Here is a 15,732-nt window from a genome sequence, read left to right as displayed (position 1 = left end):
ATACATAAGAATATGATCAAGCAAAATAATTCATAATAAAATATAAGTTAATTTTGGGTTGGTGTTCGGGTCTATCGATTTGGTCGACCCATTTGGTTGGGTTGGTTAATTTCTTCGACCAAAAACCATGGTCGTGCAAAACCAACAATCTAACCACAACAATTTGCTATTTTTTAAAATTAGAAACTTTTTAGCGGCCCCTTTTCAAAAAAGGGTGCTAACCAGGCAAAAATTTTGCCCGGGTTTGGTTTAAGGTAAAAAAAAATATGGGTTGGGTCGGTTCAGATTTTTGCACCCCGGTTTGGTTTCGAGTTCAACTAGGGCTTTAGAATTTTTGAATTGATTTAAACTAGACTTAATTTGGTATAAAAAATAAATTTTTTATTTTATTTATGGGCAAAATATAGTTAAAAATCAAAGCATAGTCATGTATCAATTTTAAATATTTTATTAAGACGTATTTCTTTAAACAATATCCAATATAATCACTTTTACTTTGATTTGTTCACTTTCATTTTCCTCTAATTAATAATCTTTGAGAATAAGTTAAAAATTAAAAATAAATGGCTTAAATGAATTAAATTGTTTAAAATTTATTAACACTCCAATAGAAATCTTTGAGAATAAATTTTAAAAAAAATTAAAAATGGCGTAAATGAATTAAGTTGTTTAAAATTTATTAACACTTATCTTAATTTGAAAATTTTATAAAATCTCAATTAAATTCTTAATATTTATATTTACAATTATAAAAATATCTTAATATATGATTAAACAATTAACTGAACACGGGTTCAAATAAAATTTTCGAGTTCGGTTTGGGGTTTTGAAAATTTTATAAACGGGGTTCATGTTCGGTTCAGATATTTTTCCAAAAATCCGGGTTTTCTTCTCCGGATTCGAATTCCTACCCACACTTAATCGATTTTTATATTTAGGTAATCGTTCAAAAGGATTGTTTACGGCAGATTTACATTCTTTTAAAAGGCCCAAAATATATGGCTTAAAATTTATCAATATATTTATTAGTCCGAAGAATGTTTCTCTCATATATGTCAACATATTATTTAAAATAAATAAATCATTTAATATATACCGACCTTCGTTTTCAAATATAAACAAAACATTTGCATTTTTTTTTGAATAACAAATTTATAATATAGCATTCGTTTTTTATCAAAATAAAATGTTTTTGGCTCAAATAGTAATATGGAATATATAGTACTTATAAATTAAATGTGGATTTTTTATTGTTCATATTAATGGTTGATCCCAAAGATTAAGTATTACAAAGAAAAGCATAATATTTATATAAAAATGCTCAATAAAATATTCTGTTTAAATCGATGAAATGATCTATTTATTGAACAGATAATAAAAACGATCTATGCGAATGAAATATAACGCCATGTATCTAGGATATATCACATTAGGTGCATTTTTTTGTAAAAAAATATATTAATAAAACATTATAAAACAGGGTTAAAAAAAATTATAATAAATGTTGATTAATAATTTGAAAAAGGTATATAATTTTAACTGTTAATACGGTTTTGTAGCAGATCGATTACATATTTATAAATACATGGTCTTGTAATTTTAGGGAATAAACTAGAATAAATTAATCACGGGGGGGTTGTGGACTAGTATAAATCAAATACAATCCTAAATTTTATAATATTATGTAAAAATAATCGATAAAAAAGTGACAAATTGAGTAAAAAAAATCCAAAAAAACGAAGTACAAAATGTTAAATAAAATCAATACAGTGCCTTTCATATTTTTTTTTTAGTTGTACAGGTAGATCATGCCAATATATCAATCACCTTTGCTTCTTATTTCATGAACAAGACCATCAGTGTAAGATGAAACAACATTAGTTCTGGCTAAAAAAATTAATACACAAAAATATGAGTATTATAAGAAAATATAAAAACATTTATCCTTTTAAATATTAATGCATCTATAGATAAATTACTGTCTTCAGTGATCTTTTCAGCCAATTTATTTGCTTTGTTCATAGCAGTGTCCACAGCCCCTTGATATTTTAGCATGTAGGGACGAATAAATTTTTTATATAATACTCTTGCCCCAAAAGTGGTAGGATGATAGAGGTAGATTAAAACCAAACACTGTAAATAATGAATTATATTATTGCAGAATTGATTATAACTTTTAATTAATTGATTAAAATTTATAACACAAATTTATTTTACAATATAAATATAACTATTCAAAAAATGACCAACTTTGTCAATCATTGTTAAAACTATTCTGTAAAAATACTTTATATTTAATGGTCTTATATTTAAAATATTATATTATGTGGCTATAATTAAAATATTAAAATTATTGTTAGAGGTAAAAGTTAATATAATGAGAAATTTATATATTAATTCTTCTTGTTAAATAATTAAACATACTTTAAATATATTATTTTACACCATTAGAGACATAATTTCTACTTTCACAATTATGTTATTGGTTTGTTGTTTGATAATAAAGATACTTCTGATATTCCTAATTCTGAGCCAATTCTTACATTGTGAAGGATAGAGGCACCTGCTTATTGCAAGCTGGTGTGGAAGGCCCCATATAATTCCTGCACTCACAAGGTATGGAACTTAAAACAATGCATGGTATGTTACTAAGGAAGAAGAGCCACTTATTAACAATTGATGATTAGACACAACATGAAAACAATTGCTATATATTCCAGCACTCGCATGGGATTTTACTAAAACTGAAGGGCTGCTTATTTTTTAAAAAATAAATTTTTTTGTTGAATTTGATTCTAATTACTTCATATTAGTATTATCATATAATAATTGGATGTAATATATAATGTTAATCCATTATTGTAATTATGATTACACAACTATAAGGTCAATTAGCCCCGTAAATTATAGTTTTTAAATGAAAATTATAAATACAAAAGACTAGTATGGAAAACTATATTGACTCCCCCCATCCCTTTTTTATGAATTGTTGGCATATTAATTATTGTATTTCATCTTTTTCTTAATGTAACATATCTTTATCTCATAATTTTATTCAATGCATGTAGTAATACTTTATATTATAATGGTCTTTTATTTATAATTATATATTATCTGCTTTTATAATGTTTTGTGGCTATAAATAAAATAAATAAATTATCGTTAAATGTGAGTTAATATAATGGAAAATTTATATATTAACTTCTTGTTAAATTATTAAACATAGTATATAAATCAGAGTTGTTAAACGCTACTTTTAAAAGTAGTGCGCTACTGCTATATGTTAAAAAAAGTAGCGTGCTACCGCTATTTGACAAAAAAAGTAGCTCGCTATTAGCTACTATTTTTTAAAAGTAGCTTTAGCTACTTTTTATAAAAAAAATTTACAAACAAATTTTTTATTTTTTGTTTATAATGTTATTGTATAGCAAATATATAAAAATCAACATTTATAAATATTAAAATATAGTTAGTTTTGATTATAAAAAAATTTATGTAATAAAAATAAATATTTATGGTAATTTGTTGCATTTTAATAATAAAATCATTTCAATATTATCATCCCCAAGTCTAGAACGACGATCAGAAAGTATATGTTTTGCCTTATTAAATAATCTCTCGACACTAGCACTTGAGGGTATGGTCGTATTTAATTTTATATACATATATTGATAAAAGTTTTAAGAAAATTTAAAAAAAAGAGATACAATAATTTTATTTGCAAGTACATCGTATGTTAGGCATCCTATTATCATTTTGAGGGCTAATGCCACTGATCTTCTTTTTAAAGTTCTAGGGTCTAATCAATGGCCTGTGATTCCCAAATAAGCTCGAAAATATTTAATCAGATCAATTTATAAATATAAATAAGTTTTTACCTTCTGTTATGTGTTCAACTATCTCCCGTGGTACATATATATGATATCTCTGATAACTCTACTATTAGAGCATCTTTCATCATTTTAAAGTTATATGCTATTTTATTCATTAGTGTCTGGCGGCATAAAATTGTTATACCAGGGGGATAGTTTTAATCATCATGGTAAATGATGGATTATCAACTAAGGACATTGGCTGAACTGTACAAATTATAAAATCAACAATAACTTTATCAGCCAATTTCTGAGAAATATTGTCATTTGCATTATTAATTAATTTGGTTTGAATTGAATTAGTCTTTTTGGATGTAGAGTCGCCTATACCAAAATTATTTAGATGTTTCTCCATTTCCTTAAAACTCATGAACAGTCTTATAAAATAAATATTATTAGAATGTAAAAATGACAATTTACTTTTGGGTGTTTTTTGAGGTTATAGCTACTGGATTGATTTGGGGAAATATTTTTTTTTACATTTTAAATAAATAAATTTGAAACCAGTTTTGGTTATATATTTATTTAAAAAATTTTCAAATCTAGGGAATGGGAAATTTGTATTATAGCTATTAAGAACATTTTCTTCCCTTGGTAACTTCCATTTCATTAATATCATTGTCTGAATCACTTTCAACGATTTGGATATCCATAGGCCATGACATTTTAAATTATTAACACGTGATTTAGGTTTATAATACAAATGAAAATATAAATTACAAATTGAAATTATATTTTAATTTCAAAATTAAATAATAAAACATAAAAATTATAATTAATTATGATATTATATTTAAATTTTCATGTTTATACTTACCTTCATTACATTTTTTAAAATTTAAAAAATGTAGCGCGCTATAAATTAAATAATTACAAAAAAAGTAGCCGCTATTAGCTATAGCAACCAAAAAAGTTAGCTCGCTACTTTGATATAAATGATATTAATTTGCATTAGAGAGAGAATTTTTATTTTCAAAATTATATTATTGGAATTTCACCAATGTTTGATTTAATAAAAATACTTCAGATATTCCTAATTCAAAGCCACTTCCTATACATTCTAAATAATAAATATTTTGGGGAGAGTTATTAAGACAATACTAATTTCACAACCTTCAAAACTGACAACCTCCTTGATTAATTTAGGTTGGTGCTGAACTCCCAAAATCCTTTGAAAAATATTCTTGAATTATATATATTGATAATTTCACTATGTTTTAGAGATCTGCAAAGTTAGGCCCAGCCCTTACCTGGCCTGGTACAAACGGGCTTCAGGCCAAGCTCGGGTCTAATTCTATTTAAAATTGGGTTCAGGCCAGACCTAATATTTTTAAAAAATTTTGGGCCGGGTCAGGAGTGACCTTGGAAATTTTATTAAATATATCTAAATTTATCAATTTTATATTAAATTTTTTATGTAAAATAAAATTTTTTAAAATAATTTATTGAAACTAAATGCTATATAACATATGTCTTTTATTTTAAGTAATTATAAAAATTAATTTCTATATTTAAATAAATTCGGGCCTGGTTGGGCCAGTAAATTTTTTTAAAATATATTTCAGGTTCGGGCCAGGCTTGAAAAATTAGGCCCGATGCAGATCACTACTATATTTGACATAAGATAATAAAATTTATAAAATATTCAAACAATTTTTATAAAATTATGATTCATTAAAATTCATTACAAATATATGTCATACTTGATAAATCAAGTATCATAAAATTATGATTTCATCACCTCATAAGCAAGTTAGATTTATATAATGCATATTGATTGATACATATTTAAATAATAAAATTTATAAAAAGAGACACTGAATTAAGGTCTTAAAATTATCAAAATTCATTACAAATATATATCTCATACTTTATAAATCAAGTATCATAAAACATAGATTTCATCACCTCATAAACAAGTTAGATTTATATTATGAATATTGATTGATACATATTTAATCAATAAGATTTCAAAAAGAGCCATTGAATTAAGGTTTTAAAATCTTAAGCTTTATTTAAAATTCCAAATTCTTTATAGATATATTGTTGTGGATTTCATAAAAAATCTAGATTTTTTTTTAACTGTTTATAAAATAATTATTGTTTATATTTTTAAAAAACACTAAGCTAAGTATCTATAAATAATACTATACTTTTGCTAAATAATAAAATGGCACCCATGATAATATTAAATCTGCAAAAGATTCTATCAGGCTGAAAACAGCAAACACTACCCAATATGCTAGCCATTGAGTGTCATCTTCTTTATTTTTACTTTCAATAGCTTTAAACCTATAATATATTTTACATAAAAAAATTTAAAAATTTTATTACGATGCATATGCAGGATATGCAAATCCAAGGAGGTTACATAATAAATGAGCTCCATATCCGAACATTAAATAAAGAGCAATAAATATTACTAACCCTATAAAAATTTTATTACAGCATAAAAGCTTAAGAATACCTAAAAGAATATATTTTCGATTTATTTTGGTAGTATCTTCAACTTTGCTTAAAATGTTTGTGGCAAAATTTTTTTGGTTCAAAGATTTATCTAAATTTCTCCAAGCAGGTTCAATTTTATCTTTAAATAAAGGTGGCATCTTTTCTATAACCTTTTCCATTCAATATTTTTGACAAATTTTAGAAATAGAACGTGAAATTCCCGTGAATGAATATTTCTTTAAGTACAGAGAATTTAAATTTTATAAAACCTTTAAAATCGTACAAATTGATACAATAGTTTGATAAATAATTATCCACATTTAGAATGACTTGTAAATGTATAAAATTATTATTAATATATATATCAGGGTCTAAATTTTATTATATTAGTTTTTTTAAATAAATATTTTTTTTGGTTTTGTTAATATATAAATTTTGAATAAACTTTATATTTTTTTCTTTTTAAATTAAATGACCTTTAATTTTCTTTTACTTTTTATAAAGTATAAGGACGAACTTGTCTAAATTCTTTTTTTATTTTAAAAAACTTTTTATTTTAATATGTAAAAATGTAAATTTAAAATGTATATATATAGAGCACAAAATGTTAAATATTTTAGTGTTAAGAAGTGTTAATAAAAATAAATTTAATTAAAGATATAATTTTTTAATTTTTATCGCCTTCCATTAAATTATTATGGTGGCGAAGAAAGAGGATTATGGAAAATGATGTTAATTTAATTCTAAAAACACGAGATGATTAAAATGTAAAATTTAATATAATAAAATTCTAATAATAAAATATTTTAAATATGAATAAACCTATATGGGACAATAAGAATAAAACAAAATCTATAGATGAATTAGAAGATTATTTAAAATACCATGAGAGTAAAGATGTTTTGAGTTTAACATTTAATCTACCAGATGACTTATAATTGCTATGGACACAATGTTACCGATATATGGAAGTTCAAGTTATGAAGAGGCAATATCTATATTAAAATATTTTTGTAATTATAAAGAGGTAAAAGAGATAATTGAAAAATCTAGATCAAATAATATATCTTATCCTAATAAAAATTTTAAAAGTTAAAATAATAAAAACTTGAATAAAATTGAATTATGTAAATTAATACCAAATGTTAAAAAAGATATAAATTCTTATAAATTAAAAGAAATATCATATGATAACAATTGAAGAAATAATAGTGATTAAAAACAATAATGAAATAAAAATTAGAGAAAATAATAAAATAAAAATTTTATAATTAATAAAAAATTTTAAAAAACTTTGGAAATAAAGAAAATTAGAACAAATTTTAAAAAGAGAGGCAAGGTGATTAAATATATTGATGTTGAAAAAGTTTTTAAGAGTATGATGTGGAGATCGTATGTTGAAAATGGAAGAAGAAAGATAAAATTTTTTATAAAGAACAAGTTGAAAATAAATTATGATATAAAAAAATTGTTTAAATTGAAAAATAAAGGAGTAAAATTTAAAAATAAAAATAATTAAATAATAAATAAATAAATTATTATATAAAAAGAGACAATTCCAAATATACTATTATTCTATATTCCAAATTATGATCTTATTCTATGAATGATTCTGATAAATTATTTATTCCATTATCATTTCAATTATTCCAAAATTATTTTATTTGAGATATATTGATCATAATATATATTTACAAACATTGATAAATAAATAAAAATGATAATAAATAACGAGATGAACAAGCTAATGTGAGGATGATGTTCAAGCGAATGATTAGGCTAAGGATAACAAGCTAAGAACAAACCAATTGACTCAGGCTACGAACAAAATATCAAATGAAAATTATACTACAAAGGAGAAAAATTTTTTAGAGGGGGGAAGAAGTGAACAAGTTCAAGTTCAAAAATTCAAAATCAAGTTCAAAATTCAAAAATTCAAAGTCAAGTTCAAAAGCGAGAATATGACTTACGACATAGAAAATGATTGTTATAAATAAATAAAAATTTTTTGTAAAAAAATATATATATATAATTTTGAAAGAAAAATGGGATGATCAATACAAACAGCAAAATCTCAAGATATACGAACAAGTGACTAATGGAGCAATTGAGAAACAAATGACTGGAAGTGAAGATAAGAAACTGATGAAAGAAGATATTTAAAAAAAGAGGGAAATGTTAATATCAATGACATTAATACTATAGACTGCCGATTGTAATGCTAAAATCAAATTTGAAGTGGCAAAAATTAAAGTGACTGGTGGCCATTTTGTGTTTATATCTTTTACGAAAGAAGCATATGATAATTTCATAAATTTCAGGTATATTTTAATTATGTTTATATTTATAATATATATATATATTCTAATTAAACACCAATTTATTATTTACCTTATATATTATAGTATATATGAATCAAATAAAGGTCACTACTGAATATTTTCTTGAAATATTTCTGCTCTTTATTAACATTTTTAATTTATTTTTTAATAATGAATATCTTTTATAAGAATTCAATTTAATATTTTTTAATTACTAAAAGATTTAAAATGGTAGTATATTGCTGAGGAAGCAAAATTTCCTTTCATAAGTATGATATCTCAAATTAATTATTCTATTGTAAAAATTATTTATGGCAGATTTCCTATGAAAGATAAAATATTATTACAAAGTGGACCCATGCTGTGAAGAGAGAGAACTTCAATGTAACAAAATATAGTAAATTATGTTCAAAGCATTTTACACCAGATTCATTTATTCCATCTGTTACAAATCATGTTCAATTAAGAGAGGGAACAATACCATCAATTTTTAATTTTCCAAAGCATCTTCTAAAAGTAACAAAATAATGAATAATAAATTATAACATACAGGTTTCCTAGAAGCCAGATTAATTCAAAAATACATGAATATTTTTTTATAGAAATCAATTCTAGATTTCTTTTGTATATTTATAATTTATGTCTTTTATGTTTTATTTTTGCTTATAATTATGTTATTCCTTAATAAATATAAACTATCCATTTCTAAATATATTTCTTTATTTAAATTTAATTCACTAAAGTATAAAAATCAATAATGTAAATATATATCATGAAAAATACAAATAATATATTTTATGTTATATTTACATCAAATAAAATAATTGTATTATTATAATTAATATGTATCACGAAAAGAAAATATTAATCTTATAAATCAATAATAAATACAAATAATATATATATGTTATATTTATGTCTAATAAAATTAATTTATTATAACCAATAAAGTCATTAGAAATTTTTAGATAATTTGTTCTTCACCTATAAATATTTAAGTTAAATAACATATTTTTATATTACTTGGTTTATTGCCCTTGAAAAAGTACAGCCTTGTTTAGTTTTTGCCTGATATTTAATTGTAATTTTTGATTTACTTTATTACCAAAATGATGCATTATTATGTGCAGGTATCTGAAAATAAATTTTTAATAAAATCAAGTAAATATTATATATACCTTTTTATTATAAGTCTTATTATAATTTGAATAATGACTTAACCCTGCCTCTTGATCAAACATATGATCTTGCAGGTCACTAAGGATATTTGTGCCTAATATTTTTGACAATATTAGACATTCTATTTTTTTCAGAGTTGTACAAAAGATCTTCTTTGAAGATTTTTGAGCGAGATCTAGCTCAAAAATTTGAGCAAGATCTTTTAAGAACGTAAAATTTGAAGATCTTTTATTTATAAAAAAATTTGAGCAACAAAATTTGAAGATCTTTTATTTTTTAAAAATTTTGTGTAACGATCTTCAAAGATCTTCATGATATTTATTTTTTTACCCCTTTATCCAGATGTTTTTCAATTTTATTAATATAATATTTCTTTTATGTTTTATACCTCTCCTCCTGCCTTGATGAAAGAAAATAATAAATTTTTTTTAAAAAAAAAATATTGACACAGCATGTTTCTAAAATTTTTGATGGCTTTATTATTAGATTGCAAAATATTAAAAAAAGAGTGCCTACAAGAATATTTTTTTTGATTGATATGTATAAGAGTTTTTAATATTATCATTGAAAAGTGAAATAATTTTTATTTATTTGAATTGTAAAAAAAATATTTAAAAATTTATTGAAAAGCTTCCTTTTCTTCCGAAATTTTTTAAAAAAAATAAAATTATAACTGTTTCCAATGAGAGTGTAGGTAGTGTTGCATATTATATAATAGTAAAGATGTGCTAAACCCATATTTTAAAAAAATTGGATTTGGGCTTTGTCGGTTCTAAAAAAAATTTTTAAAAATTCCGGCCAGGTCGGGTAGTGCCTTGGAAATTTTTTTAAATAAATATAAATATATGAATAATAATAAAAAATTAATTTTTGCTGGCTGTGCTGGTAAAATTTTTTTAATCGAGTTCGAGCCGGAAAACATTTTTTAAAAATTTTGGGTTGGGCTTGAAAAATTAGCCCCTATGCAGATCACTATAATACATTATTGTAATATATTTTCCTCTCGCTAATTAATAAGTAATTACTATGTTTAAGATAACACATTTGCATTTTATATATCCAGTAATAAATTTTTATTTCATTTTTTTTAAAATTTTTAAATCAAAATATAAATCTTTTTTTTTGTGAGTTTTAAAAATAATTTCCGGTATTGAAAAAAAGGAATCAAAAAAACAGACCGGTCTATGGGTCTTGGAAACTTTCTTAGAAAGTGTGTCAGCATACCCTGGCTTAATAAATTAGTATCGCTATGCCAATTCCCCTTACTACTAGTTCAGAATGAGGTGCTAACTTTCTTTTAATTTTATCGCTATTTTTTAATATTGATTTTTTAAATAATTTTGGAAATGTATCTATTGGACATATATATTTGATAACATTAGTTCCTAAATTTGATTGAGATAATTAGAATACTTTTGGATATTCTTATTATTTAAGGGGGGGGGGGGATGTGCCTATTCTAAAGTCAAAATATAGTATAATTTATAATATCAATTTATACTTTTTATCTTTTATTAATTAATAAAGTTTAATAATTATTATTAAGGATAATTTATCTTAATGAGGGTCTGAACCTTGGGCCTGAATTCCGGGTCTGGACTCTGGGTCTGAACCCCGGGTCTGGTTTTATACAACCAACCAATTAACAACATTTTAATAATAAGTCATATTTTACTATTTACAACGATATAAAATAGCAAGTTGCGATTTTAAAAATAAAAGTAAAACAAAATTAACACTTTCCCAAGATGTCTAGGAAATATCATAAAACCACCAATAAATCAGAATGACATGATATATTTGTCATATTATATATCCTTAAAATAAGCTAAATTTGAATAAAAAAATTAAGCCCAAGCCCTGCCCAAGTCATATTGCATAAAATTTCCAAAGAACCCAAACCCGGCCTAGGCCGGCTAGAAAATATATATTTAGGTCTATACCCTATCCATGTTTCTGATATAATTATGGGTTGTTAAATTCTAGACCCAACTAACTTGGGCTGGGCTTGGGCTTAATTTTTTTATTCAAATTTAGCTTATTTTAAGGAAATATAATATGACAAATATATCATATCATTCTGATTTTATTGGTGGTCTTTATGACATTTCCTAGACATCTTGGGAAAGTGTTAATTTTGTTTTACTTTTATTTTTAAAATCGCAACTTGCTATTTTATATCGTTGTAAATAGTAAAAGCATGACTTTTACATAATATTAAAGTGTTGTTAATTGGTTGGTTGTATAAAACCAGACCCGGGGTTTGGGTCTAAAAAATCGACCAAACCAGCTCTGAGCAGAGACCCGGGGTTCAGACCCTCATTAATATAAATTATCCTTAATAATAATTATTAAACTTTATTAATTAATAAAAGATAAAAAGTATAAATGGATATTATAAATTATACTATATTTTGACTTTAGAATAGGCACACCCCCCCCCCCCCTTAAATAATACGAATATCCAAAAGTATTATAATTATCTCAATCAAATTTAGGAACTAATGTTATCAAATATATATGTCCAATAGATACATTTCTAAAATTATTTAAAAAATCAATATTAAAAAATAGCGATGAAATTAAAAGAAAGTTAGCACCTCATTCTGAACTAGTAGTAAGGGGAATTGGCATAGCGATACTAATTTATTAAGCCAGGGTATGCTGACACACTTTCTAAGAAAGTTTCCAAGATCCATAGACCGGTCTGTTTTTTTGATTCCTTTTTTTCAATACCGGAAATTATTTTTAAAACTCACAAAAAAAAAGATTTATATTTTGATTTAAAAATTTTAAAAAAAATGAAATAAAAATTTATTACTGGATATATAAAATGCAAATGTGTTATCTTAAACATAGTAATTACTTATTAATTAGCGAGAGGAAAATATATTATAATAATGTATTATAGTGATCTGCATAGGGCCTAATTTTTCAAGCTTAACCCAAAATTTTTAAAAAATGTTTTTCGGCTCGAACTCGATTAAAAAAATTTTACCAGCACAGCCAGCAAAAATTAATTTTTTATAATTATTCATATATTTATATTTATTTTAAAAAATTTCCAAGGCACTACCCGACCTGGTCGGAATTTAAAAATTTTTTTTTTAGAACCGACAAAGCCCAAACCCAATTTTTTTAAAATATGGGTTTAGCACATCTTTACTATTATATAATATGCAACACTACCTACACTCTCATTGGAAACAGTTATAATTTTATTTTTTTTAAAAAATTTCGGAAGAAAAGGAAGCTTTTCAATAAATTTTTAAATATTTTTTTTACAATTCAAATAAATAAAAATTATTTCACTTTTCAATGATAATATTAAAAACTCTTATACATATCAATCAAAAAAAATATTCTTGTAGGCACTCTTTTTTTAATATTTTGCAATCTAATAATAAAGCCATCAAAAATTTTAGAAACATGCTGTGTCAATATTTTTTTTTTAAAAAAAATTTATTATTTTCTTTCATCAAGGCAGGAGGAGAGGTATAAAAAATAAAAGAAATATTATATTAATAAAATTGAAAAACATCTGGATAAAGGGGTAAAAAAATAAATATCATGAATATCTTTGAAGATCATTACACAAAATTTTTAAAAAATAAAAGATCTTCAAATTTTACATATTTTTATAAATAAAAGATCTTCAAATTTTACGATCTTTTTATTTTGAGCAAATGTACAACTCTGATTTTTTTAACAGCATGTCTTTTGGTTATATCATCTACTTTTTCAAAAGCCCTAAATGAGCTCTCTGTTATTTTGCATAAATTTGACACGCTTTGGGATGGTATTATCAATCCACCATAATTCTTAATTTTTATTAATGTATAATTATTGTCGTTTGCGGAATTATCAATTAGGGAATGTAAACAGATATCACATCTAACTTTCTTTTCTTCATATTCAGTAGTGACCTTTATTTGATTCATATATACTATAATATATAAGGTAAATTGTTGCAGTTTTACTTTACAAAAAAATGCATTATGCAAATCGTAAAAGTTGCAGTTTTACTTTACAAAAAAATGCATTATGCAAATCGTAAACAAAAATAATGTGTTATTAAAATATCCCCGTCTATGTAAATGAGAAAAAAACGCGTGAGATTTGTAGATTTTTTCATACTTTAACAGTTTTAACAAGTGGGATGTAGAACTTTTTATTCTTCGCTAGTGAGACTATGTAAATGTTGATTAAAGAAAAAGGATATATAATGGAGAAATTATGATGCGAAAAAGGGATTATTATTTTAACTAAAATTTACTTTTAATTTTTTAATTTAATTTTATTTTTTTATGATTTTTACTATTATAATTTTGAATAAAGAATTAAAGTTGATTTTATGATTTCGTGATTTCTAATTATTATTAATTTCCTTTTTATATATATATATTTGTTTTCTATTTTTATATTTAGGTTTTGATGCACAATGACAATCTTGTCGTTGTGACAGTGGTGCCGAAGAGCGGAGGAGACCGGCCCTTAATAACCTTCAGTCTGTGACCGGCAACAAGGAGATGTGTCAAACTGTATTCTAATACAAAAAAAAAAAAAAAATTCCAGAAGAACGTAAGAAAAATATGTAAATAAAGATGAAAGAGAAAAATTATGTGGTTAAGATTATGTTTATGTAGGAATATAAAATCTAAAATTAAAGACAAAGGTTTTGAAACTAATAAAGACTATGATATTTTAGATTTTAGAATTATTATCAAGTGATCACTAGAAATAATTTTGACAAAGAAATAGAAACATAAATTGCGAAAGTTAATATTTAACTAATAGGTTGCTGAGATATAATAATTAAAAAATTCGGTGAATAAGATTAGAATATAACTTTATTGTTAGGAAATAGTTGATTAAATTCTTATTGAAGATTTACGTTTAACTTTTATTTTAAGGGCTGCGAGAGATAAAACAGCCTCAAGGATTAATGTGAATTAGTATATTAGGTTGTAGATTAACCAAAAAATCTTCATAGAGAGAATCGGCTTTTCGTCATTAGAAAATTTATGCCGCAATCGAGCTCAATTTGAGATCGGATTTTTATTTTTTTGAATCATAAATAAGATTTGAGACAATTATGCAACATTATTCTAATAATAACAGAAAGAAAAAAATGCTTTAGAAATATACATATCAGTTTTCAACAACGGTTGTGCGAAAAATTATAATGATTAGATTTCATAAGTTTTTCAAAGACGTGGGGTGAAAACCATAGTGATTAGAGTTAAGAGGTTGTTCATACGTAAGTATGAAAACTTATATGATCATTGATTTCTCAACAACGTATGTATGAAAAGAGATTTATATATTTCAGCAGTTTTTTTTTAAAAAAAACTTGAGTAAAAGAAAGATTTTGATATATAGTAGAATAGTATTTTTAGATATAAATTTAGGATAGACATGGCTGAAAAGAAGATAGATCAATAGCTAAAGGATGAGTACAAGTATATTTTTCAATGGAAATATGGGTCTAGGCTTCATTAAGGGGAAGGAGATAAATGTAGACATTAGGATAAAGTTGGTATATGTATATATTTTATTAGTATATGATTAGATAGTTTATGTTGTAGAATAAATATAAAAAGTGATAAAATATTTCAGAAGTTATTTAAATAGATTATTTTAGGTAGAAGTAGATTAGATGTGATTACCTGAAACCTTAAGATAAAGTCGATATCTCAGCAAAGGCAGACTGTCGTAGAAGACCCGGAAGTCTAAAAGATAGATACGATTACAAGAATTAGAGGCAGCAACCAATCAATTACAAGAAAAAGTAGAAAACAAGCGAATTGATAAGATGGTCAAGACGTTATGCTGCAATCGTTAATCGCGGACCAATAATAGCCAATTATTACCGAGACTTTAGTCTAAGATACGAAAATCAACAATCATAG

General features: G+C 24.0%; 1 protein-coding gene and 1 long non-coding RNA gene across 2 annotated transcripts in view; both read right to left on the bottom strand.

Moving 5' to 3' along the window:
• Positions 1–1,232: 1,232 nt before the first annotated feature.
• On the bottom strand, positions 1,233–6,537 carry LOC135923096 (receptor expression-enhancing protein 5-like). Its single transcript, XM_065457664.1, has 5 exons — positions 6,340–6,537; positions 6,207–6,300; positions 6,026–6,164; positions 1,980–2,133; positions 1,233–1,887 (listed from the first exon to the last, which is right to left on the bottom strand). The coding sequence occupies exons 1-5, from the start codon at positions 6,497–6,499 to the stop codon at positions 1,820–1,822; spliced, it is 615 nt and encodes a 204-aa protein (XP_065313736.1). The 5' UTR covers positions 6,500–6,537; the 3' UTR covers positions 1,233–1,819.
• A 3,139-nt stretch (positions 6,538–9,676) lies between these two features.
• LOC135924812 (uncharacterized) overlaps positions 9,677–15,732 on the bottom strand; it is a 30,180-nt gene continuing 24,124 nt past the window's right edge. The window contains exon 4 of the long non-coding RNA XR_010571416.1: positions 9,677–9,775. This is a non-coding gene — a long non-coding RNA (uncharacterized LOC135924812). The remainder of the gene's footprint in view (positions 9,776–15,732) is intronic.

This window comes from Gordionus sp. m RMFG-2023, chromosome 2 (genome assembly GCF_954871325.1).
Source record: "Gordionus sp. m RMFG-2023 chromosome 2, tfGorSpeb1-WG-v2, whole genome shotgun sequence".
NCBI lineage: Eukaryota > Metazoa > Nematomorpha > Gordioida > Chordodea > Parachordodidae > Gordionus > Gordionus sp. m RMFG-2023.
This window is presented reverse-complemented; position numbering and strand designations above follow the sequence as displayed.

Bases quoted from the DNA above. Each gene is read 5' to 3' on its own strand.
- LOC135923096 (XM_065457664.1), bottom strand. From the start codon at position 6,499: ATGGAAAAGGTTATAGAAAAGATGCCACCTTTATTTAAAGATAAAATT. The intron at 6,301-6,339 runs GTATTCTTAAGC...AAATTTTTATAG, and splicing joins TCGAAAATATATTCTTTTAG to GGTTAGTAATATTTATTGCT. The intron at 1,888-1,979 runs GTAATTTATCTA...TAATTTTTTTAG, and splicing joins TGAAAAGATCACTGAAGACA to CCAGAACTAATGTTGTTTCA.